The 24,493-nt window shown below is 40.4% G+C and overlaps 2 protein-coding genes across 3 annotated transcripts in view; one reads left to right on the top strand and one right to left on the bottom strand.

Moving 5' to 3' along the window:
* The window catches only part of KAT6A (lysine acetyltransferase 6A), a 110,385-nt gene extending 106,669 nt beyond the window's left edge, over positions 1–3,716 (bottom strand). For both annotated transcript variants that reach the window (XM_033415397.2, XM_049704173.1), the window contains exons 1-2: positions 3,573–3,716; positions 149–1,065 (exon numbers count right to left, since the gene is read on the bottom strand). In XM_033415397.2, coding sequence (XP_033271288.2) covers positions 149–748 — 600 coding nt within the window. In that variant the 5' untranslated portion in view covers positions 749–1,065; positions 3,573–3,716. The remainder of the gene's footprint in view (positions 1–148; positions 1,066–3,572) is intronic.
* LOC125962817 (translation initiation factor IF-2-like) lies at positions 2,756–24,292 on the top strand. Its single transcript, XM_049704212.1, has 2 exons — positions 2,756–3,591; positions 17,791–24,292. Exons 1-2 carry the CDS (start codon positions 2,912–2,914, stop codon positions 17,945–17,947), a joined length of 837 nt encoding a protein of 278 aa, XP_049560169.1. The 5' UTR covers positions 2,756–2,911; the 3' UTR covers positions 17,948–24,292.
* Positions 24,293–24,493: the final 201 nt, after the last annotated feature.

The raw sequence follows: 24,493 nt of genomic DNA, 5'->3' as shown, positions 1-24,493 counted from the left end.
TAGAATTCACCAATAAAAAACAGGAGGTGATTATTCCACAAAAGGCCCCAAACACCAACGGTAACTTCTATTCAACTTCCTAGAAATGTGGCTTTGTAGCATGCTGTATCATCAGCTCTGAGAACACTGATGCATAGGCCATTCTTACCTTATCCTTTTCATGTGGAAGGAGTGACACTGGAGGTAAAGAAGAAAGAGACTCACAACTCTCTTTCCCATCCACATTGGTTGCTTTAGTGTTGAGCCGATAAAGAGGTCCATCTTTAAGGAGTCTGCCGTGGCCAACGGCGCGTTTAATAGCCAATCGTAACTGCTGGTGAAAGCCAGAGGCAGCACCGCCTCCAAACAATGCAGACACATCCTTCTGACCTTTCAAAAAACGTTCAATGCTTTTCAAAGTTGAGCCACCGGACTCTGCCAAGCCCTCGACTGCCCGCTTGATCAGTTTATTCCAGTCTACATTTTGTTTATTATCCACTTTTCCATGGTTTCGAGGTTTAGGAAGTGCTATTCGCCCAGGATTATCAGGATCTTTATAGGAATTGAGTCCTTTATTTGAGACTTTCAAAATTGTTCCATCTTTGACACTCAACTCCAATTGTTCTAAAACAGTTTTACGATCCAAGCCATGGGATGAAGACACTGCATTGCATATCCTTTCTTCTGAAGGACGCTGTTTTTGCTTCTTCACTTTTTTGATGGCCTCCAAAATCCACTCCGTATACAGCGGGTTGGCGAGTTTTACCATGGTGAAGGATTCTGTATATCCATAGAGTCGTTATCCCTTATCCTGATGCTGAGTAAGTTTTACACCATGGAAAACAACATTCCCGGAGGCTGGGAACCAGTTAACCATAGCATACAAGTTTTCTGGCCTGAGTCCTTCCTCCTTTCACAAAACAGAGTGCCTCCCCACTTTTACTTGAGAAACCAAAACAACCTGTTATCTGAAATATCTTCAAACTTCTCAACAAACTTCTCAATAGCACCACACATGGGTCTGTTCATAAAGTTGTAAGAACTCAAGAACATCTCATTCCCAGCAGAAAAATGTGCATCTTATGCCTGGAAAACAATTAAAACAAGGTCAGTTTCCTATCAAGGCCCGTTTTATAAATACACTGGAACTGAAACATCCTAGTCTTTAAAGCACTCAAACAGTGTTCACTGAGCACCTGTAGGAGTCTGATCATGTTTCTATCAACATTCCAAAACGATCATGTATGTAAACCACTGGAAAAACGAAGAAAAGGAAGAAAAGATTAAAAATTAGGATACAATGAGGAAACAAGACGAGATGCACTGTGAATGACCTTAGGCTACAACTAACCAGAGGGGTGCTGGCTATTCTGCCCTCCACAATCTCTGCTCACCAGTCTATGAATTGAAACTCTTCCTTGACATCTTTCTCCAAGAAACTATTCAGCACTTCAACAAGTATCTAGATTAGCAGAAAGAATCCTGCAATGAAAGTAAGAGTGAAACTTTCATCTTTCAAAATTCCAGACATTCAGACTGGATGAAAACAGTCAATAAGATGGACAGAAAACCATTGAGAAAATTTTAACTATTGCATATAGTAAAAGAAACAAATACAATTTCCACAAACCAAGTTCACATTTTAAGTATGATATTACTTTCAACATTCCAAGTGGAAACAAAATTAACATTTTGAAAATAGTCAAGTGCGAAAAGTGTTCAAAGAATTTTTTTAAATTCCAATTTCCTTCAAATTTTAGGAATCACATGCTGATAAGCTTCTCCTAGTAACATTCAATATACTGGAGAGAGTCCAACAACTGTCAAAATGTTCATAACCAATCTACAGACATAGCAACTAGAAATGAGAATGGCCCAGAATCACTGGGTTCAAATGTACACACTACATATCAAATGTACAGCACAGGAGAAAAATGTATTGCCTGTCTGTAGTCTAAAGAGAAGACGACCTCGTAAAGATTCAAGATTGCTGTCCTGAAATGAACATTAATGAATAAGACACCAACGTATACTTATACACACACACATCTATGTATGTACACACACACACACATACGTTGCCTCTCCAGGATCAAAGTCAGTATTCTTTCAGACAAAAGAATCTGGCAGATACAAATCTTTTTGAAAATCACCAAAATAATGAATTCCGAATCTAATAACTTCTTTGCTTCCAAAAATAAATTTACCTTTACCTAAATGTTTTTTAGAACTCCAAGGAGTACTCTGAGGAGCACTTACAACATAAACATCCTAGAAAAATGGCTCCCACAGTAATCGTTCTTCCGAATGCCTCTAAAATCAAAAGGAAAACTAACAGATATGAAGAAACTGATAGTATTACTCTGATAAGAAAGAAAAGGCTGAAGGAAACACGCAAACCTGAGCCAAGACTTCTTTTCTAAATTAGCTGACTGAAAAGCAGTCCCCCGAGGGAAGAACTCAGCTTCACCGTGGTGAGAGTCTCGAGAGGACAGAAATCACGGTATTACTCGGAGTGGGTGCATTACGGAGGCATTAACGCTACAATGAAATGAGAGGCTTCAGCCCGAGTTGCAGACGCTGGGCCCGTCCTGGCTGCTTAACCTCGCAGGTGAGAGAACGAAGGACAGTCACCCGCGGTCTCTCGGGCCGGGATGCGCACGGGTCTTCAGGTCTTCAGCAAGCGAAGCGCCTGCAGACCTGAGCTTTAACTCCAGGAAAGTACCCCGGCGGCCGGAGAGAAAGTGCAGCTCGCCTCCGGCAGTCCTTCCCCGACCTCCATCCCCCCCACCTCCCCGCGAACGCCTCTTCGCGCTCTATTTTTAAAGGGAGAGAAACTTCAGAAACTTGTAACGGCACCAGCCCGCGGCTTGCCGACGGGGAGTCGGCGGCTCCCACCGGACGGGAACGGAACCCGAGGACGAAGTTAACAATGAAATCACGTGAAAGAGTTGAGAGCCGCACATCTGCGCTCCCAGCTTCGCCGAAGCCGCGGCCGCCCGGAGGCCGGTCCCGGGCGGTGGGGCGCGGGCGGGCCTGGCGGCTCCGCGCTGACAGGCGCCCGCCGCCCCCGGCGCCGGGGCTGACAGCCCGGCGCACACGCCGCCGCACGTGCGCCCTCCGCACCACAACACGGCCGCCTGTCACCCCGCGCCGCGCGGCCGCAGGGGCCGAGCGCGAGCGCCGGGAGCGCGGGCGCAGGGGCCGGGCGGGCCGGGCGGCGGGCGCAGGAGCCAGGCCGGTGGGCGCGCCCCGAGGGAGAGCCGGCCGCCTGCACGGCCCGCCCGCGGCTTCGCGGCCTGGGCCACCGCCGCCGCCCCCTCCCGGCTGCCCGCTCCCCGGCCGAGCCCGGCCCGGGCCGCCGGCGGCGGCGCGCGGGCCGCGGGGCGGGGGAGCCGGGAGCCGGCCGGGCGCGAGGGGGCGGCCGTGGCGCCCCAGCCCGAGGCCTGGCGCAGAGCAGCGGGAGGCGGCGCAGGCCGCGGCGGGGCCTGCAGCGGCCACCGGCCCCGCGAAGCGGCGAGGCGGGTCCCGGAGCGGCTCAGCCTCGGGCTTGACGGCCGGGGGCGGCCGGGGGCGGCCCCTCGACTACTTACCGGGGGAGAAGAGCGCCGGGTAAGCGGGGCCCCGGGCCGGACCGCGGAGATGCCCCAAACTGACACGGCCGCCATCTTGGAGACAGTGAGCTCCGGCCGGGGGGAGGGGAGGCGAGGCGGTGGAACAGCCGCGGGGGGAGGGGAAGCGTCGCGAGGGAACGGCTGCCTGGGGGAGGGCGCGGGAACAGCCCGAGAGCTAGGCGAGCGGGAGGGGGAGGAAGGGGCAGCGCGGGAGGGGGACGGCCGAGGAGCGGGAAGAGCTGGGCCGAGAGCCGGGAAAGGCCGGAGGGCGGGGCGGGGCAGGAGGGAAGAGCCGGCCGGGCGGATCACGTGGGGCCGGTACAAAAGGCCAAAGCCAAAGCGGGAGGAGGACTGGAGGAGGCCGTCGGCCGGGGCCGCCTGCTCGCCCCTCTAGCGCGGTTGGGCCGGGCCGATAGCCGGGGCAGGAGGTGCTGTGTCCCCATTGCACAGCTGGGGAAGCAGAGGGTCGCGCCGGGGTGGGGAGGCATCGGTGCGGCGCGGAAATCCGGTAGGATCTGAACTCTGATGGCGCCTGTGTTTACCGTCACCGAGCCTCCCTCCGCACCGCGGTGCCCGCGCCCCGCTCCCACGGCGACTCCCCGGAACCGGGTCGGGAGCTGGGGCGGAGGGCGGGGAGAAGGCCGCCTCGCTTCATCATTCCCTGTCTGCGCGCATCTTCTCCCCACACATCCACCCCTTTGCGGGAAAATCAGTAGGTGCGAGGAGGAGGAGAAGGGTAGAAAGTTGGGTGCCGTGTCGAGCCCTTTCACCACAATGACCTCATCCTCCCTACCCCAGGAGACTTGTTGGACCTCACCAGAGCCATCTTTGTAGGGACCAGCGAAGGCTCGGTGGTGAGATCCGCACAGGTCACACAGCTGTCTGGTGGCACACTTCTGAGTTTGGAGCCTCCATCTGTCTAATGCCGACGCCTGTCTTGTACCCGTGCCCTGCGCAGCACTGCTCTTGTCCGAATTTATGGCTGAGCTGCGGACTGGCACTTTTCATGGCCTGCCTGTCCTCTACTGGCTGCATGGATGTTTCTTTGTCTGGTCTCTCTTCCAGTTTAAACTCCTGAGGCAGAGACTGAGTCATACTTTTTATTAGCCTGCATTCCCTGGAAGGGCAGTAAATGACAAATGAAAAGACATACTAAATAATTGATAATCTTGTGTGGAAGCGTTTTCCTGCCACTGGACCTTTTTATCTGGTAGACTATTCTCCCCAACACCTCCTCGTTTTATCTCAGCTTTACCTTTTAAAGTGCACCTTCTCGCTTACTACCTTATCGTCTACTTCCTTTTCTGAACTTTTGTAGTTTGACCACTTGCCCTGTTTTTCGTGTGGCACCGGTTGTGTGGCCTCATCTACGTTTTATGAATGCATTCCCAGGTATAGTCTCTTCTAGGATGCCTCTTTGCATCTCTAGTGGCATAGAGTTGTGCAAGCAGTACAGACTCCAAAAAATGTTGCTAGTGAATGAACATTATTTCAGTTACTAAGAGTTTGAATTTCCACCCCCCAAATCAAGCCCTGCCTTGTTTATACCTCAACCTATACTTTCCTGTCTCTATAGCTTTTCTCACTCTAATCCTTAGCCTTATTGTTCTATACCATAGACTGTCTAGACCATTCAATAATAACAGAACAACTTATATTTTCAACTCAGTATCCTACCACTGACAACTGCTAACGTCAGTGTGATGTGGTGAGATTTACTGAATCACCCTTCATCACCTACTGCCAAGCCCCATCCCCAAATTAGGAGAGAAATTTGGGGATAGAAAATAATCTATTAGAATATTTTCCATCCTAGATGAATCAGATAGATGCAGTCTCAGGTAAAATAAGAGATATTTGTAATGAAAATACATTTGGGGGGAAGAAGTGGGGGAAATTCTCTTTTCGAAGAGTAAAGCAATGTTTTTATTTCCCAAAGAGGACAGATAAAGTCATATTAATAGAAAGAAAATGAGTTCTTCATGTGAGACTAGTGTGTGGTGTTCAGAAGAAAAATAATACAGAGATGAGTTGTGTTTGCTTTTGGTTAATTTAGAAGGAAACTAGCCACAGGCATTCCTGTGAAAAGACCAAACTGGAGTTTAAGCACACAGTAGCAAGAATTTAAAACAATTTGCAACAACAAAGCACAGTTTAGCTTTTCAAACAGCTTCTACAGAGACTCTTTGCTTTACATTTGCATAACTTAATGGCACATTCAGGCGGTCTTCTCAAAATAAAAGATTTGCAACAAAGACATATTAAGGTCTTCATCTTTTGCATGTTAAAAAACAAAATCCACAGTACTGGGAGGACAGCTTCTCTTTGGTACAAGCTTCCTCAGAATTCAGCCATGCAGGGCTGGCAGCTAAAAGTTCTTCCCCCTTCCACATTTCGCTCTAGGAATCCCTGCCCTTTCAGTAGTATCTGTTATAAACTACAGTTTATGCAGAGTCCACCTAAGCCTAAAATTGGAAGGCTGCTCTGTCCTTGTTTCAACAGGAGTTTTTAGTCCATTTACATTTAATATAATTACTGCTGTATTTAGATTTATACCTGCCATCTTATTATTCATTTCCTTTGCCCATTCACTTTATATCCCTTATTCTCTTATTTCTTGCCTTTTGAATTAATTTAAATATTTAAGTATACCATTAACCTCCTCTATCAGTTTATTAATTATACATTTCTAAAGAAATCTTAGAGATTACAGCATTCCTGATTGACTTATTACACTCTAATATAAATGATTACTTTTACCACTTTCCCCCAAATGCTAAGAGCTTAGAGTAATATTGTGCCTCCACTTACCCCTTCCCCTTTTGTGTTTATTGTCATGGATTTTAATTGTGCATATATTTTAAACCATACAAGGTTTTATAATCATCGTACAGTCAATACTCATTATATTCGCCTACATATTTACCCTTTATGTTGCTTCTTGTTCCAGTATACATTTATGTGCTTATGACTGGAATTTTTTTCCCTCTGTTTGAATATTCCTCTGTTCAGAGCAGGTCTGCTGGAGACAATTTCTCTCCATTTCTGTTTGCCTCAAAACTTCATTTTATCCTTCGTATTTTTGCTGGGTATAGCAGTCTCGTTTAGCAAGTTTTTTTCAGCACTTCGAAGATCTCCTCTGGTTTCCATCATTCCTTTGTTACTCCTTTGGAAAGTAATGTCATTTTTTCCTCTGGCTTCTTTTAGTTTTTTTGTTTTTTGCTTAGTTTTCAGCCATTTTCCTGTGATGTGTCTAAATATGGTTTTCTTTGTACTCATCCCACTTGGGTCATGGGATGAGTGCCACTTACATAATCCCTTCAATTGGTAGCTTGATATCTTTTCTCTGTTTTAGAAAAATCTTGGTCACTATCTCTTCTTACGTCTCTTTTCCTTTTAGGATTTCATGTACACCTATGTCAGAATTTTTCATTGTTTACCATCTGTATTTCCTATTATATTTTTTGCCTCTTTGTGCGTGAGTCTGTACATTTTGTACGCACAATTTAAATCTTATCTTAAATCTATGTATTGAGTTCTTAATATTGATCATTGTATTTTCAAGTTCTAGGATGTTCATGTGATTTTTAAAAAAATAAAATTTAATTCATTTGGAGAAATTTTCCATCTTTTTATTTTTCTCCACTTTTGCCAATACTTTCTTGAACATCAGTCCCAGCTATTTTAAATCTCTTTCTGATCATTACAATATCTAGATATTCTGTGGGTCTATTTCTATTACATTTTCTTTCCATTGGTTTTTGGGTTTTTTGTTTGTTTGTTTGTTTTTTAAACTAGCTCTTGGCCTGCCTGGTAATTTTTAATAGACTGCCACACATTAAAACTATAGAGGGGGCTTCCCTGGTGGCGCAGTGGTTGAGAGTCCGCCTGCCAATGCAGGGGACACAGGTTCGTACCCCGGTCCGGGAAGATCCCACATGTGGCGGAGTGGCTGGGCCCGAGAGCCATGGCCGCTGAGCCTGCGCGTCCGGAGCCTGTGCTCTGCAACAGGAGAGGCCACAACAGTGAGAGGCCCGTGTACCGCAAAAACAAAACAAAACAAAAAAACTGTAGAGGCTCTGGATAATATTATCCAGATAATATTATCTCCTTTGCAGAGCCCTTAGGAGGACTGAGCACCTTAATAGATCAGAGACTGAATTAACTTATTGTTTTCACTGGATCATTGGTCTGCTGTAAGTACCCCCACCATACTCAGAACCAGGAAAAGTTTTAAAACTGAAAAGGTCTGTCCCTCCTTCTGATTAGAAGAATGTTTGAACAAGGCTTTGCGTGATGTATCAAGATATAGTTTCCAACACTTCCTGTGTATCAGAATCACCTGAGTACTTTTTAATAAGTAAAGATTCCAGGATTCCAGGCCAAACCTACTGAATCTGAGTTTCTGAGAGTGAGATGAATTTGACTCCGTGTTTTAAAAAGCTCTCCAAGTAAGAACTTCTGCTCTGTCCATGATTGATTACTGGGGACTGGATTTATCCTCCCCTCTTAAATGACTAGAAAACCTGAAAAAAGCTACATGGAACAACAGTTTTTAGACATTGGGCAATAGACAGTGTAGGGCAGTGATGACTGAAGCAAGAGAGGTACACAAGTGGAACCATCTAATTGCCCCAGCCTACTGCATTGAGACAGTGTCCAGGCCTCAGCCCAGAGCCCAGCAATATGCTGAGTTGAGGATACAAAGATCACAACTGAGGGAGAGCAAGGTAGCTAACATTTGCAGGACAGAGAACCAGAAAGGGGGAGGATGTATATATATATATATATATATATATATATATATATATATATATATAATCCCAGGTATCTGCAGGGTCTGTGGATGGGTATTAATTTGCACATGTTTGAGAACAAACTAATTGGGGAAAGAACCACCAAAAAATGACAGGTAAAACAATTCCCAGAGCTCCCATGTGGGTGGAAATAGTGCCTGTTTCCAGAAGCCAGAATGGAAAGAGCTTTCAACACTGTTGGCCTTGGGTAGAGTCCTCAGGAGGGTATCATCTTAGTACTGAGGATGAATTTACCCTATATTGGGGGTTAGCAGAGAGATTTGAAGAATAATGGCTGGAATATTCCCAAATTGAATAAAAACTGTAAATCCACAAATTCAAGGGAGTTTAATGAACACCAAGCAGAATAAACAAAATTATAACTTCACCAAGGCACATTATAGTAAAGTTACTGAAAATCAATGATAAAGAGAAAAATCTTAACCTTTGCCAGATTAAAAAAAACACATTACATATAAAGCAACAAAGGTAAGAATTACATTAGACTTATCTTTAGAAACTATACAACCAAGAAGAAAATGAGAAAAAATAACTTTAAATTATTGAAAGATTAAAAACTCCATCTGAAATTCCTTAGTCAGCAAAAAAAAAAGAATGTCTTTTAGAAATGAGGGCAAAATAAGTTTTTCAGACACTCAAAGAAAAAGCTAAGACAGTTTATCCCTAGCTGACCTGAACTGCCAGAAATGTGAAAAACATTTCTTCAGAAAGAAGAGGAAAGTATATATCCTTTATTAGATGGAAATGTGTGTTTGTAGAAAAGTATTAAGAGTACTGGAAATGAGAAATGTGTGGATAAGTATAATGTTTTTAAATTAATCTCCTTTATAAGATGATTGATTTGAAGGCAAATTAAAGACAATGCACTTGGAGTTTAAAACTTATGTAGAATTGGGGCTTCCCTGGTGGCACAGTGGTTGAGAGTCCACCTGCTGATGCAGGCGACACGGGTTTGTGCCCTGGTCCGGGAAGATCCCACGTGCCGCGGAGCGGCTAGGCCCGTGAGCCATGGCCGCTGAGCCTGTGCATCCGGAGCCTGTGCTCTGCAACGGGAGAGGCCACAACAGTGAGAGGCCCACGTACCGCAAAAAAAAAAAAAAAAAAAAAAAACTTATGTAGAATGAAGTGGATGATGGGGTTGTCTAAGGAAATGGGAGTAGCTGTCACAGGGTTTTACACTGCACATACAGTGGTATAATATTTGCAGGTAGACTGGGGTAAGCTAAAGATGCATATTGTAAACTCTAGAGCAACCACTGAAAGGAACAATAACAATAAATCTGAGGTATAGCTAATAGGCCAATACTAGAAATAAAATGGAGTCACAAAATTACTCAATCCAGAAGACAGGAAAAGAAGAAAAAAAGCAAAGAACAGATGAGACAAATAGAAAACTATAGCAAAATGGTAGATTTAAACTCAACCATATTGGCAATTATATTAAATATATATGGTATAAACATCCAAATAAAAGGTACAGATTATCAGATTGAATAAAAGCATGAGCCAAATATGTAGTGTCTATAAGGAATACATTTTAAATAAAAAGACACAGATAAGTTACTTTTAAAAGAATGAGAAAAGATACACCATGCAAACACTAATCAAAAGAATGCTGGAATGGCTGTATTAATATTAAAAAATGGTAGATTTTAGATCAGGGAATATTACCGGGAATAAAAGTGGATATTTTAGAATGATAAAAGAGTCAATTCATCAAAAGGACTTAACAATCATAAATGTATATAGAACTAATAACAGACCTTCAAAATACTGAAGCAAAAACTGATAGAAATGAAGAGAAATAGACAAATTACAGTTAAAATTTCAACACTCCTGTATCAATAATTGATTAAAAAATCAGTAGAAAGAAAATGAGTAATGATATAGAGTACGTGAAGAACATTGTCCACTAATAGAGATTTATAAAACATTGTACCTAACAACAGAAGAATCCACATTTTCTGCTAGTGCACACAAAATATTCACCAAAATAGACTATATTCTGGATCATGAAACAAATTTTAATATATTCAAGAAGATTGAAATTATACACATTGTGATCTCTATCAAAAATGAAATTAAGCTGATATTAATTACAGAAATGTATCTGGAAAATCAGTAAATGTTTGCAAAGCAAGGAACACGTGGGTCAAAGAATAAATTACAAGAGAACTTAGAAAGTGTTTTATTGAATGAAAATGAAACATATCAAAATATGTAGAGGCTAGCTAAATCAGTGCTTAGAGGGACATTTAGAGCACTAAACAGTTTTATTAGAAGAGTGGGAACAAATCAATTAATGAAGCATCTACATTAAGAAATTAGAAAAAGAAAAGCAAACAAAAACCCCATAGTAAATAGAGGGAGGAAATAATAAAGAGTTGCAATCAAAGAAAAGCAGGAAAGCAAAAGAGAAAAATCAATGAAACTAAAAGATGGTTTGTTGAAAAGATTTAAAAAATCAATTAAATTCTAAGGAGATTGACCAGGAAAACAAAAAGAGAAGACATGAATTAACAATATAAATAATGAAAAGAGAGACATAACCTTAGATACTACACACATTAAAAGAATAAGGAATAATATGAACAACCTTATGCCAAAACAGTTGACAACTTAGATTAATGTCATTCCTTGAATGACAATCTACTAAAGGATATACCAGAAGAAATAGATAATTTGAATAATCCTACATCTGTTAAAGGGATGGAATTTATAGTTTATAAACCTTCCACAAAGATATTTCAGGGATATATGGTCTCACTGGTAAGTTCTACCAAACATTTAATAAATAAATAAAACCAATTCTCCATAAATTCTTCCAGAAAATTGAAGGGGAGAGAATATTTCCCAACTTATTTTCTGAGGTCAACATCACTCTGATTGCAGCACCAGACAAAGGCATTACTAGAAAAGGAGTATCCTTCATGAATGTGGAAGCACAGATGCAAAATTCTTTCAAAATTTTTAGCAAATTGAATATGACTGTATATAAAACAGATAATATATCATGGCCAACTGGGTTTATCCAGGACTGCAAGGCTGGTTTAACATTTGAAAATCAGTTGAGGTAATAATTCACCATCCTAGAAGACTAAAAAACAAAAAATCATATGATCATCACAACAGATACAGAAAAAGCATTTGACAAAATCCAACATCTATTCCACACAAAAATCTCTCATCAAATTAAGGATAGAAGGGAATCTTTTCTCACCCTGATGAAGAGTATTTTTTAAAATGTAAAACTAGCTGATATTTAATGATAAAAGACCAATACTTTCCTTCGGAGACATGATCAAGGCAAAGATGCCTGCTGTCACCACGTCTATTCAACATTGTGCTCTAGATTCTAGCCAGATCAATAAGGCAGGAAAATTAAAGGGCATTTAGATTGGAAAGAAAGAAATTAAACTTTTATTCATAGATGACATGATTGTCTATCTAGAAAATCATACGGAATCTACAAACAACTGCTAAAATTAATGTTTTTCAAGGTTGTAGCACGTAAGATCAACATACAAAAAAAGCAAGTGTTAATGATCTGATTTCAAAATGGGCAAAGGATTTGAAGTGACTTTTCTCCAAAGAGGATATACAAATGGTCAATAAGTGCATCAAAAGATGCTCAACATCACTAATCATTAGGGAAATGTAAGATCAAAACCACAATGAAATACCACCTCACGCCCATTAGGGTGTCTACTATAAAAAATAACAAACAACAGAAGATAACAATGTTGATGAAGATGTGGAGAAATTGGAACACTTGTGTGTTGTTCAAAATGTAAAATGTTGCAGCCACTGTGGAAAATAGCATGGTTGTTCCTCCAGAAATGAGAAATAGAAATACCATGTGATCTAGCAATTCCACATCTGGGTGTATATCTAAAAGAATTCAAAGCAAGTTCTTGAAGAGATAGTTGCACATTCGTGTTCATAGCACGAATAGCTATGAACTATTATTCATAGCATTATTCACAGTAGCCAAGACGTAGAAGCAACCCAAATGTCCATTGATGGATGAATGGATAAATGAAATATGGTCTATACGTACAATGGAATATTATTCACCTTTGAAAAGGAAGGAAATTCTGACTTCTGCTACAGCATGGAAGAACCTTGAGAATATTATGTTAAGCAAAATAAGCCAGTCACAAAAAGACAAAAATTGTATGATACCACTTATAATGAGGTCCTAGAGTAGTCAAGTTTATAGAGACATAAAGTAGAATGGTGGTTTCCAGGAGAGAGCAGGAGTGGGGAATGGGAAGTTATTATTTAATAAAGAGAGTTTCAGTCTTGCTCTGGAGATGGATGGTAATGATGGTTGCACAATAACATGATGGATGTACTTAACACCACTGAACTGTACATTTGAAAATGGTTAAGATGGGGAATTCCCTAGTGGTCCAGTGGTTAGGACTCCATGCTTCCATTGCTGGGGGCCCGGGTTCGATCCCTTGTCAGGGAACTAATATCCCACAAGCTGTGCAGCATGGCCAAAGGAAAAAAAAAAGGTTAGTTGGTGAATTTTATGTTATGTGTATTTTACCAGAGTTAAAAAATAAATTGTATTTCTATATACCAGCAACAAACAATTGGAGATGAAAATGTAAAAAAAATATATTTTACAATCACATCAAAAATATGAAATATTTAGGGGTTAATCTGACAAATAATGTACAAGATATGTTTATTGAGTACAAAATATTGCTGAGAATGTTAAAAAAGCCCTAAGAAAATGGAAAGATATACCTTCTTCTGGACTGGAAAACTCAATATTGTTAAGATGTCAATTATCACCACATTGATTTATAGATTCATTGCACTCGCAATCATAATCCCAGCAGGATTCATTTCTAGAAACTGACAAGCAGATCCTAAAATTCTTTTGGAAATACAAAAGATGTAGAAGTGCCATGCAACTTTGAAAATGAACAAAGTTGAAGGAGTTTTTACTGCCTGTCTTTACGACTGTCTAAGTTTCCTCATGCAGGGCACATCAGTAGTAATAGCTGCCGTACTGTCACATAGGTCTGTTGTGAGAGTTTAAAGTTGCTATAGTTATAGCACTAAAATAGTCTGCATTATATAATAAGCACAATTTTTAGTATTGTTATTATTGTGGTAGCTTAATGTGCATTTCCCTGGTTACTAGTGAGATCGACCTTTTTTATACATTTATTGGCCATTTCAGTTTTCTTTTCTGTGAAGTTCTTGTTCTAATCTTTTGCCTATTTTTCTATTGCATTGCTTGCATCTTTCTTAATTCTTTATATTTTCCAGGTCCTGATACATGTCAGTTATATATGTTGTATATTATTTCCCCTAGTTTTTAGCTTGTCATTTCACTTTTCTTAGTGGTGTCTCTTGGTGAACAAAAGCTCCTATTATTAATTTACATAAATATGTCAATCCTTTCTTTTTATCATTTGTGTGGTGATAGTTTGAACCCTTGTCTTGCTTCTAATCTTGCAAAAGAAATGCTTTCAAATTGAGGGTGATATTTGCTATAGTTTTTGAGGGTGCTCTTAATAAGAATGAGGAACTTACCTTCTATTTCCATATTGCTAAGAGTTTTTAACATTACCAAATGCTGAATTTTGTCAAATGCTTTTCCTGCAACTAATGATATGATTGTTAATTTTCTCCTTTAACCTCTGAAGGCAGTGAGGGGCAATGATTATTTTTCTAATGTTAAATCCATTTTGCATCCTGGACAAATCCAACTTGGTCATGATATATTATATTTAAAAAATAACAGGATTGGGCTTCCCTGGTGGCACAGTGGTTGAGAGTCCACCTACTGATGCAGGGGACACGGGTTCATGCCCCGGTCCGGGAAGATCCCACATGCCACGGAGCCGCTGGGCCCGTGAGCCATGGCCGCCGAGCCTGCGCGTCCGGAGCCTGTGCTCCGCAGTGGGAGAGGCCACAACAGTGAGAGGCCCGCATACCGCAAAAAAAAAGGAAAAAAAAATGGAGGATTTACATGCATAGGTAAATTTTTTAGGATTTGTATGATTATGTCCCTAAGTGAATCTTGTCTATAATTTTCCTGTCTTGAATTATTCTTTCTTATTTTGTTATCAAAGTTATGCTTGCCTCATGAAATGAGAAAGGAGAGTTCTTTCTTTTTCTATTCTCTAGATAGTTTTTTTAAGATATTTATTTATTTATTTTGGCTGCTCCGGGTCTTAGTTATGGCGTGCAGGGTCTTCGTTGTGGCATGCGGACTCTTAGTTGCCACATGCATGCAGGTTCTAGTTCCCTGACCAAGGATCGAACACAGGCCCCCTGCATTGGGAGCACAGAGTCTTACCCACTGGTCCACCAGGGAAGTCCCTCCTGATAATTTTATAAGGTAAAATTATTTGTTCTTTAAATATTTGGAAAAATTCACCAGTAAAACCATCCAGACCTAGTGTTTTCCCTGTGGGAAAATGTTTGCATACTGATGCAATTTCTTATAATGGTTGTAAAATTATTATGGTTTCCCATCTTCTTTAATCAGTTTTGAAAACATATTTTTCTAAGAATTTGTCTATTTCATTTTCATTTCAGGAAGTTGTTTATAATATCCTTTAATATCCATGTAATTTCTGTAGTATCTGCAATTATTTTTTCTTTATTATTCTTACTATTGTTTATTTTTGCCTTCTCATCTTTTTTTCCTTGAACATTATTGGAGAAAATGCTATAAACCTTTTCAAAGAAACAGCTTCTGGATTTGTTGATCTCTATTTCTGTTTATTTTTTAATTTCCTTAATTTTCATCTTTATCAATATTTCTTTTCTTCTATTTACTTTAGATTTATTCTTTTGTTTTTTATCTAACTTCTTGAGGGGATACTTTTCTTCTTTTCTAATATAAGAATTTAACACTGCTAAACAATGGTATGTAGTATTTTTATCATTTTCAAGATAAAAATATTTTTCTGAGTTATGTAATATTGTATTTGTTAATTTTCAAATATAGGGAACTTTTCCAGTTATCTTTTTATTTTTCATTCCTAACTTAATTAAGCTGTGGTTAAATAACATAATTTGCATGATATTAATCCTTTGAAAATTTGTTGAGAATTGTTTTATGGCCTAGTGCATATGATCAATTTCATAAGTATTTCACCGTGCTTGAAAAAAAAAGTGATATTGGAAACCAATACTCTATGTATGGCTGTTGGATCAAGCTTCTTAACTGTGTTGTTTAAATCTTCTGTTACCTTATGATGTTTTTCTCCTGCTTGATTAATCCATTATTAAGAGTAACGTAAAATTCTTTACAATGATGATGGATTCGCCTATTTTCCCTTGAAATTCCAAGTTTAAAAATACAAGTGTGTTTTGAGGCTATGTTATTAGGTTCACATACACATAATTGTGATATCATTCTTGGGAAGTGAACTTTTTTATTATTATACTGTGGTAAATAATCTCCAATAGTACTTTTTGCCTTAAAGTTTATTTGGTCTGATTGTAGCTTACATTTGGTTGGTATTTGCCTGATATATCTTTTTCTACTCTTTTCCTTCAACTCTGTGTATACTTATGTCTTAAAAATGTCTCTTGTAAGCCAACTAATATCTTGACTTTAAAAAAAATAGTTTAGGGCTCTCCTGGTGGCACAGTGGTTAAGAATCCACCTGCCAGTGTAGGGGACAGGGGTTCAAGGCCTGGTCCGGGAAGATGCCACATGCCGCAGAGTGACTAAGCTCGTGCGCCACAACTACTGAGCCTGCACTCTACAGCCCACGAGCCACAACTACTGAAGCCCACAAGCCACAACTACTGAAGGCCACACACCTAGAGCCTGTGGTCCGCAACAAGAGAAGCCACTGCAATGAGAAGCCCGTGCACTGCAAGGAAGAGTAGCCCCTGCTCGCCGCAACTAGAGAAAGCCGGCATGCAGCAACGAAGACCCAACACAGCCAAAAATAAAATAAAAATAAATTAAAAATAAATAAATTTATAAAAACATAGTTTAATATTTTTTCTTTAACTAGAGCACTTAGTCTATCTATTTTTATTTGTATTTACTTCTACTATTTTATTTTGTGGGTTTTAGTTATCCTATCTTTTCTATACTTATTTGCAGTTACTTTCTTGCCTTATTTTGAATTTTTTAAGATTTTTTAAAAATTTACTGAAGTGGATGATAAATATCCTTCTTTTAGTTGTAATGCCAGACATTTTAATACATATACTTGTCAAAGTCTAAAGTTAATATTTTTATCATCTTGTTGAATGGCACAAGAATCCTAGAACAGTTAAACTGTGATACCCCCGTTCTTAGTATACTTGGCATTTTTTTCATGTGTATTGGCTCTTTTTTTTAAGTCCTCAAAATATTATTGTTTATATAGTTTTTTAAAATATTTAGTTATTTATTTTAGTTATTTATTTATTTTTAAAATTTATTTCATTTATTTTATCTTTGGCTGCATTGGGTCTTCGTTGCTGCGCACCAGCTTTCTCTAGTTTCAGCGAGCGGGGTCTACTCTTTGTTGTGGTGCGCAGGCTTCTCATTGTGGTGGCTTCTCTTGTTGCAGAGCATGGGCTCTAGGCGTGTGGGCTTCAGTAGTTGTGGCTCGCAGGCTCCAGAACACAGGCTCAGTAGTTGTGGCTCACGGCCTTAGCTGCTCCACGGCATGTTTGATCTTCCCGGACCAGGGCTCGAACCCATGTCCCCTGCATTGGCAGGTGGATTCTTAACCACTGCACCAGCAGGAAGGCCCTTATTTATTATTCATTTATGTATTTTTGGCTGCGCCAGGTCTCAGTTGCGGCCCTCGGGATCTTCGTTGCAGCATGCAGGCTTCCTGGCTGCAGCATGCATGCAAGATCTAGTTCCCCGACTAGGGATCGAACCTGGGCCACCTGCACTGGGAGCGCGGAGGCTTACCCACTGGACCTCCAGGGAAGTCCCTATAGTTTATATAGTTGACGTTTGTTTCGAATTACCAAATACTTACAATTTCTCTGCTCATCACTCCTTCCTGAATCTCAGACCTTCCATGCAGAATCATTTCACTCTGCTTGAAATATATTCTCTAAAATTATCTTTAGTGAAGATCTTTTGGACAAGGTATTATCCCTTTTTTTCTTTTTACTTTAAAATAATTTTCATACTTTTATTTTGAAATAATTCTCATTTACGGAAGAGTTGAAATGATAGTCCAGAAAGTTCCACCATAACCTTCACCCAGCTTTCGGGAAGAACATCACAGAGATGGTGTGTTCCTCTCCTGGCATCACATCAGAGGCTACCTTATATTAATGTGATGCATTTCTGATGATGTTACGCTTGATGGCTTAGTTTAGGGGTTTTCTTGTCTGTAAAGTTACAATTGTTCTGTTATCTACCCTGTTGTTAGAAGCCAGTCACCACAATCCTGCCTGCATCGCGGGAAGGGAAGCTTCACCTCCTGGAGAAGGATTGAAGAACGACCAAGCATTCAAGCAATGATTACCCTCCAAAGGAGGAATGTGTGGTGGCAAGGGCACCCCTCCAAACTGCAAATTGTGCTGTAAATTGTGCCTGTCACTCTCACACGGCAACCTTCCTTGGCTCCCGATCACCTATGGAAGAAAGGCCATGCTTCTCAGTGAGACCTGCAGAGTTCACCTGCTAAGCACATTTTCTTGCCCTCCCCATCCTCTGCCTTCCTGAATTACTTGTAACATATCAGATATGCTGTGTTTTCTCCTATCTACATGAGTCCACATATGCAGTTCCATTCTGACTGGAAAGTTCTTTTCTTGTTTGTCTCTCTGAGGCTGCAGGCAATTACATTGTTGATCCCTGCCTGTTGCTAACAGGCCATTCTACCATTCTATGTGGGCAGCTAGCTGTCTGCTGTTGGGTGACTGAATACATGGTAAGATCAGAGAGTCCTGAGAAGATAAACCCATTACCTTTCTTCTTTCAGTGTGGATTGATTTTCTAGGTTAGAAGTAATATTATTTGGGAGTATATGACAGTATAGTGTTCTGTAAGTCCCCAGATGATGGTGCTAGAAGGACAACAAAGAAAACAAATCCAAATTCAGAATAAGTATACATCCTTGTGAGGGTGGATTCCTGCCCACTTTGTAACTGAGGAGATCCCGTGGTACGTAATCGACCTACTACCATGTGACATCTGTTTCCCTTGGGAGGCGGTACCACATTAGGGGCACAGGATTGCTGCTGCTGGCATGTCGGGCACTCAGCAATGGCAGTTAGCCTATGATACACAAGGCTGGCTCTGGTGAGGGCAAGTCCAGATTGATGAGGTTTTGCACAGCTTCTGTCTTGACACCATTACCACTTTATTTACGAGCAAGCACTGAAATGGTCGGACAAGGAGGTTGACCAGCATCTGCAAAGTGAGTTGTCTTGCCAAACTGATTATGATGAGCCTTCTCCGCAGTGGAGGACTCTTGGTGAACATTTACCTGTGCACAAATTAGTTGCACACTCTTGGCCCAAAGCTCCTCACTAGCAGTCTCCCCATCATGGTCATTCCAAGTCACTGGTTGTCCAGTCAAGACACTAGCCTTTGCCCAGGAATTGATGGAGTTTCTTAGTTCAGGTTAATCTCTTCTTCTGGATGTAGAGGACAAGGAGATGTGTTGCTTAATGTTCATGCCACTGGGAGGATTTTTCTGCTTCCCTGTCCTTCAGGACAACTTCTGAGAGGGGCTACATCACAAGCAGCATCTCTAAATGAGGCTCAAAATAGTTTCTCCTCAGTCAATGACACAATAGTGTCCACAGTCAAGCAGGGGCCAGCGTGTAGCATGAGCGGACACACAGCAAATATGATCCATCTGCTCTTTTTTTAAAAAAAAATAATTAATTAGTTTGCCTGCACCAGGTCTTAGTTGCGGCATGCAGGATCTTCATTGTGGCGTGCAGGATCTTTAGTTGTGGCATGCGGGATCTTTAGTTGTGGCATGTGGGATCTAGTTCCTGGACCAGGGAATCGAACCGAGGGCCCCTGCATTGGGAACATGGAGTCTTAACCACTGGACCACCAGGGAAGTCCCAATCCATCTGCTCTTGAAACAGTTATCTTTCAGGACCTGTTCAGGCATAGTCCTTATTATACATATTTATTCCTTTTTTTGATGTAGCACCTCTGGGCAGGAGTAGTATAACAGCTAATTGGACCAGCTAACACCTGGCCCACGTAAGGCAGCATAGGTTACATGGTGTCTAACGGCCCAGTTGCAAGTCAAAAGCTGTTTCTTTTTCTTTTTTAAAAAAAAACCTTTAAAAATTTTATGATAATAATAATAAAATAAAAAATACAAGAACTCTTTCTTAAAAAAAAAAACAAAAAAAAACCACCTCGCCTCCTCTAAGAACCTGAGACATTTCCCGTGAGCTTGCACATCACTTGTTACTGGGGCTCTGTAACCTCCTGATCTGCCCCAAACACACTGATGAAAAAAGGCTGAGGGTGGGGGAAATCACCAGCCACACATATCTGGTCCTCGTCCAGGTGTAGTTAGAGACCTCCCTGCAGGCCGGGATGATTCTAGCATTCAAGGTCCTTCATGATCTGGCATTGTCTGTTTCTAGAAATTCATCTCCTGAACTCTGTTACATTCATCCTTCCTCCAACTTTTGAGCATTTAAAAATGGATCTTAGGGCCTTCCTTGGCGGTCTAGTGGTTAAGACTCTGCGCTTCCCCTGTGTGGGGCGTGGGTTTGATCCTTGGTCAGGGAACAAAGATCCCGCGTGCCACGCGCGTTGTAGCCAAAAATTCTTTTAAAATAAAATAAACGTGGATTTTTAGAAGGACCATTGCAATTCCTTCAGGAAAAAACTGTTTTAAATTAGTCTGCCAATGTCTATAAATCCTTGATTAAGGAAAAGGAAGTTCTGAGCAAAATGCCAGTGATTTTGCTTACTGTCTTTTGAAAGAAATTTTTGTTTTGAAATATAGCAAACGAAGCTATAATACACAGATAAATAATATAAAACACATGTACCATTTACAGAATAATGATATGGTGAACATCTACATACACATCTCTCCCTCTCTCTTTCTCACTCACAGACACACACACACCTAAACATACTCAGGGTAATAAATAGAATATTTACTGGTACCTTTAATATTTTTCCTCCATTTCGCCCTCCCCAACTTCCAAGTAACCACTATTCTGTGTTAATAATTTCCTTGCTTTTTTTTTTTTACAGTTTTCCACCTATGTTTGTATTCCTAAACAAACAATACATTGTTTTGAAAAACTGAGTATCAGAAACCTAGTTGTGTAAAGAAAGGGCCACTGTGACCTGGGAGTCAGTGGGTAAGGTAAGGTCATGGATGAGTGTGGCCAAGAATCACAGGGTGCACCATGGTCAGGACAGCAGGTGGGGTTGGAGTACGTATGGACCAGGTATTGGATGCACAGCAGAAATCTGTCAGAGAGAGTGGGTTGCCCTGTATTTTCAGCTTCTATGTTTATGACCCACCTCTAGTGCTCATGAATAAATGAAAGCGACCACTTAGGTGGAGTGAACTAACTGTCTGGGCATAAAGAGAAGAGTGGAAGTTCATAACCATATGGTTAAGCTAAGTCAAGCTTACGTAAGAATCAGTGCCAGGCTCACTCTGTCCTCAAAAAGATGGTACAATGGCAATAGAGATCTTGGAAATTATAATCTTCAATATACTGGTCTTTTGAGTACATTGGATAGGTTGCCCTCACATCCAGGGTGTAGCTGTGATCCTAGTACTTCTTTCATGGTACTTCGTGGGATTCCCTTTACCCCTCTCCCATGTGGAATCTTCTTTTTCCTCATATCTTATCTGGTTCTCAGCTAAATCTTTTTTTTTTTTTTTCCTCCTTGAGAGCTTCTTGAGGAAAGAGTGCATGGGAGGCAAATTTGGAGGGACTTTGAAAGTCTAAAAATATTTTAAATCTATCTTCATACATACATAATAAATGAGCTGGGTATAAAATAAAATTATGCAAGAAAATAATTTTCTTTCAGAATCTTGAAGGCAGTGCTCTGTAGTCTTTTTACTTCCAGAGTTTCTAAAGGAAAATCAAAAACATTCATATTCCAAATTCTACCCTCTCTTTTCTAAAAACCGCCCCCACACACCATCTCTAGAAGATTGTAGAATCTTCTCTTTGTTCCCAGTGTTCTGAAATTTCACAGTGAGGTACCTTAGTGTAAGTCTTTTTAGTCAATTGTGCCAGACTCTACACCCCTGCCCAACTCTACACCACTGGGCAATTGCTCCTCACCTACCGATGATAGAAAAATTCAGGTTTCTAGATTTGTGAAATTCACTCAACAGGGCTTTTGATCAAACATCTTGTTCTTCAGTTCTGAGATTTTTTTCTTAAATTACTTTAATTGCTGATTTCTGCCTCTCCATTTTCTCTCTTTCTGGACTTCCTATTACTTAGGTTTCGTACTCACCGGACAGATCCTCTTACCTTCTCAACTATTCTCTCTAATCTTCTATCTCTTTGTCTTTTTTCTCCACTTTTGTGGAAATTTCCAAAACTGTTTTTCCAAGGAGCTCCTCATTTCTGCTAACATGTATTTAATTTCTAAGGGCTGTGTTTTTCTTCTCCTAGTGTTCCTTGTCACAGGATCCTCTTCTTATGTCATGAATATGACACTGTCTTATCTCTCTGAGGACGTGAATAATAGTCCCCCCAGCCCCTGCCCACGTTTTTTCTCCTTGTGTGCTCTCTGATTCTCTAACTTGGGCTTTTTTTTTTTTTCTGTTTGATTTTGTATCTTGCCTCTTTTGCTCAGGATTAAATTCCAATTACTCATCCCCAGCCAGAATACTCCAAAAGTGATGTGTCCTTCTCAGGGTAACATCTCTGGAGGTATGTGAATTCCACTTACCCCTCATTGATGAAGTTCATTTTTTAAAACAACTTTGTTGAGATATAATTCACATACCATAAAATTCACCCATTTAAAGTATACAATTCAACAACCACAGAAATCACAATTTAAAAAGTGTATATAATTCAATGGCTTTTACTATGTCCACAGGGTTGTGTGATTTCCACCACAGTCTAATTTTAGAACATTTTCATCCCCCTTAAAAATAACATACCCGTTAGCTGTGACCTCTCATCTCCTTCCCACCCCCCATCCCACATCCACTTCACCAAAAGCCCTAGTAACTACTAATCGACTTTGTAGATTTGCCTGTTCTTGACATTTCATATAAATGGAAGCATACGCTATGTGGTCTTTTGTGACAGCTTCTCTCACACAGTATAATGTTTTCAAGGTTGGTTTGTGCTATAACATGTGTCAGTACTTTGTTCCTTTTTATGACTGAGTAGTACGCCATTGTATGAATATGTCACATTTTATTTATCCATTCATGAGTTGATGGACATTTGGATTGCTTCTACTTTCTGGCTATTATGAATAATTCTTCTAGAAGTATTTGTTTGTGTACAAGTTTTTATGTGGACATATGCTTTCCTTTCTTCTGGGTGTATACCTAAGAGTGAAATTACTGAGTCATATGGTAACTCTATGTTTACATTTTTGAGGAAGTGCCAAACTGTTTTTGCAAGTGGCTATACCATTTTACATTCCCACCAGCAACCTATGAGGCTTACAATTCTCCACATCCTCACCAAAACTTGTTATTGTCCACATTTTTTATTATAGCCACCCTATAGGTTGGGTGCTTTAGCAGAATCTTACTGCTAAAGTAAGTTTTGGTTTCCCTAATGAGTAATGATGCTGAGCATCTTTTCATGTGCTTAAGGGCCACTTGTATATCTTCTTGAGAGAAATGTATATTCAAATCTCTTACCCATTTAAAATTTGGGTTATTACTAAGTTATAAGCATTTTTATGTATTCTGGATACAGTCCATTATCAGACATAAGATTTGCAAATATTTTCTCTCATTTTTTGGGTTGTCTTCTCACCATCATTTTGCCCCCAGCTTTATTGAGATATGTGAAATATAACAATGTTTAACTTTAAGGTGTATAACATGATGATTTGGTATATGTACATACTGTGAAATGATCATCACAATAAGGTTAGTCAACACATCCATCACTGCACATAGTTATCTTTCGTGTATGTGTGTGTGTGTACACGCTGAGAATATTTAAGAGATTCTCATTTAGCAACTTCCAAATAGTCTTCACTTTCTTTATGGTATCATTTGCAGCACAAAGGTTTTTAATTCTCATGTAGTCCAAATTATCAATTTTTTTCTTTCACTGCTTGCACCTTTGATGATATATATATATTTAGTAAGATGTGAATTCAAAAATCTATAAAGGGTAAGAGCTAACTACACATAAAATTTTCTTAGAAAATATCAATATTTCTATACAGGAAAAAATGGAACTCTTACCCAAAATAGCGGTACAATTATGAATTTATGTAGCTCCATTCCCTCCATTTCTTTCAATTTTCTTATTCTTATTTAACAAACTTAATTTTTACAATTTCCAAGATAATTCCATTCATAAGCAATCAACAGTATTTTCAACCATTAGTCAAAAGCATTGTAATACATTGTATTTTGTGATAATAAGACGAATATAGGGCTTCCCTGGTGGCGCAGTGGTTGGGAATCTGCCTGCCAATGCAGGGGACACGGATTCAAGCCCTGGTGCAGGAAGATCCCATGTGCCGCAGAGCAACCAAGCCTGTGCGCCACAACTACTGAAGCCCATGTGCCTAGAGCCCGCGAGCCACAACTACTGAACCCACGTGCTGCAACTACTGAAGCCTGCATGCCTAGAGCCCGTGATCCACAACGAGTAGAAGCCACCGCAATGAGAAGCCCGCGCACCGCAATGAAGAGTAGCCGCTGCTCACCGCAACTGGAGAAAGCCGGCACACAGCAGCAAAGACCAAACGCAGCCAAAAATAAAATAAATAAATTTATTAAAAAAAAAAAAAACTTAAATACAAAAATGTCTTCTGATTTATATGTTCTGGAAAAAACCAAAAGTACAGACAGCATTATGGTTGATGCTCTAATATCCACTCCCCCCCTCCGCCCCAGCAGCAGTGTGGCTGGGGGAACTGAGCTCAGCTTAAGAGGGGCGTGGTCCAAT

The sequence above is a fragment of the Orcinus orca genome, chromosome 21, assembly GCF_937001465.1.
Source record: "Orcinus orca chromosome 21, mOrcOrc1.1, whole genome shotgun sequence".
Taxonomy (NCBI): domain Eukaryota; kingdom Metazoa; phylum Chordata; class Mammalia; order Artiodactyla; family Delphinidae; genus Orcinus; species Orcinus orca.
The sequence above is the reverse complement of the archived record's forward strand: the minus strand, read 5'-3'. Positions and strand labels throughout refer to the sequence as shown.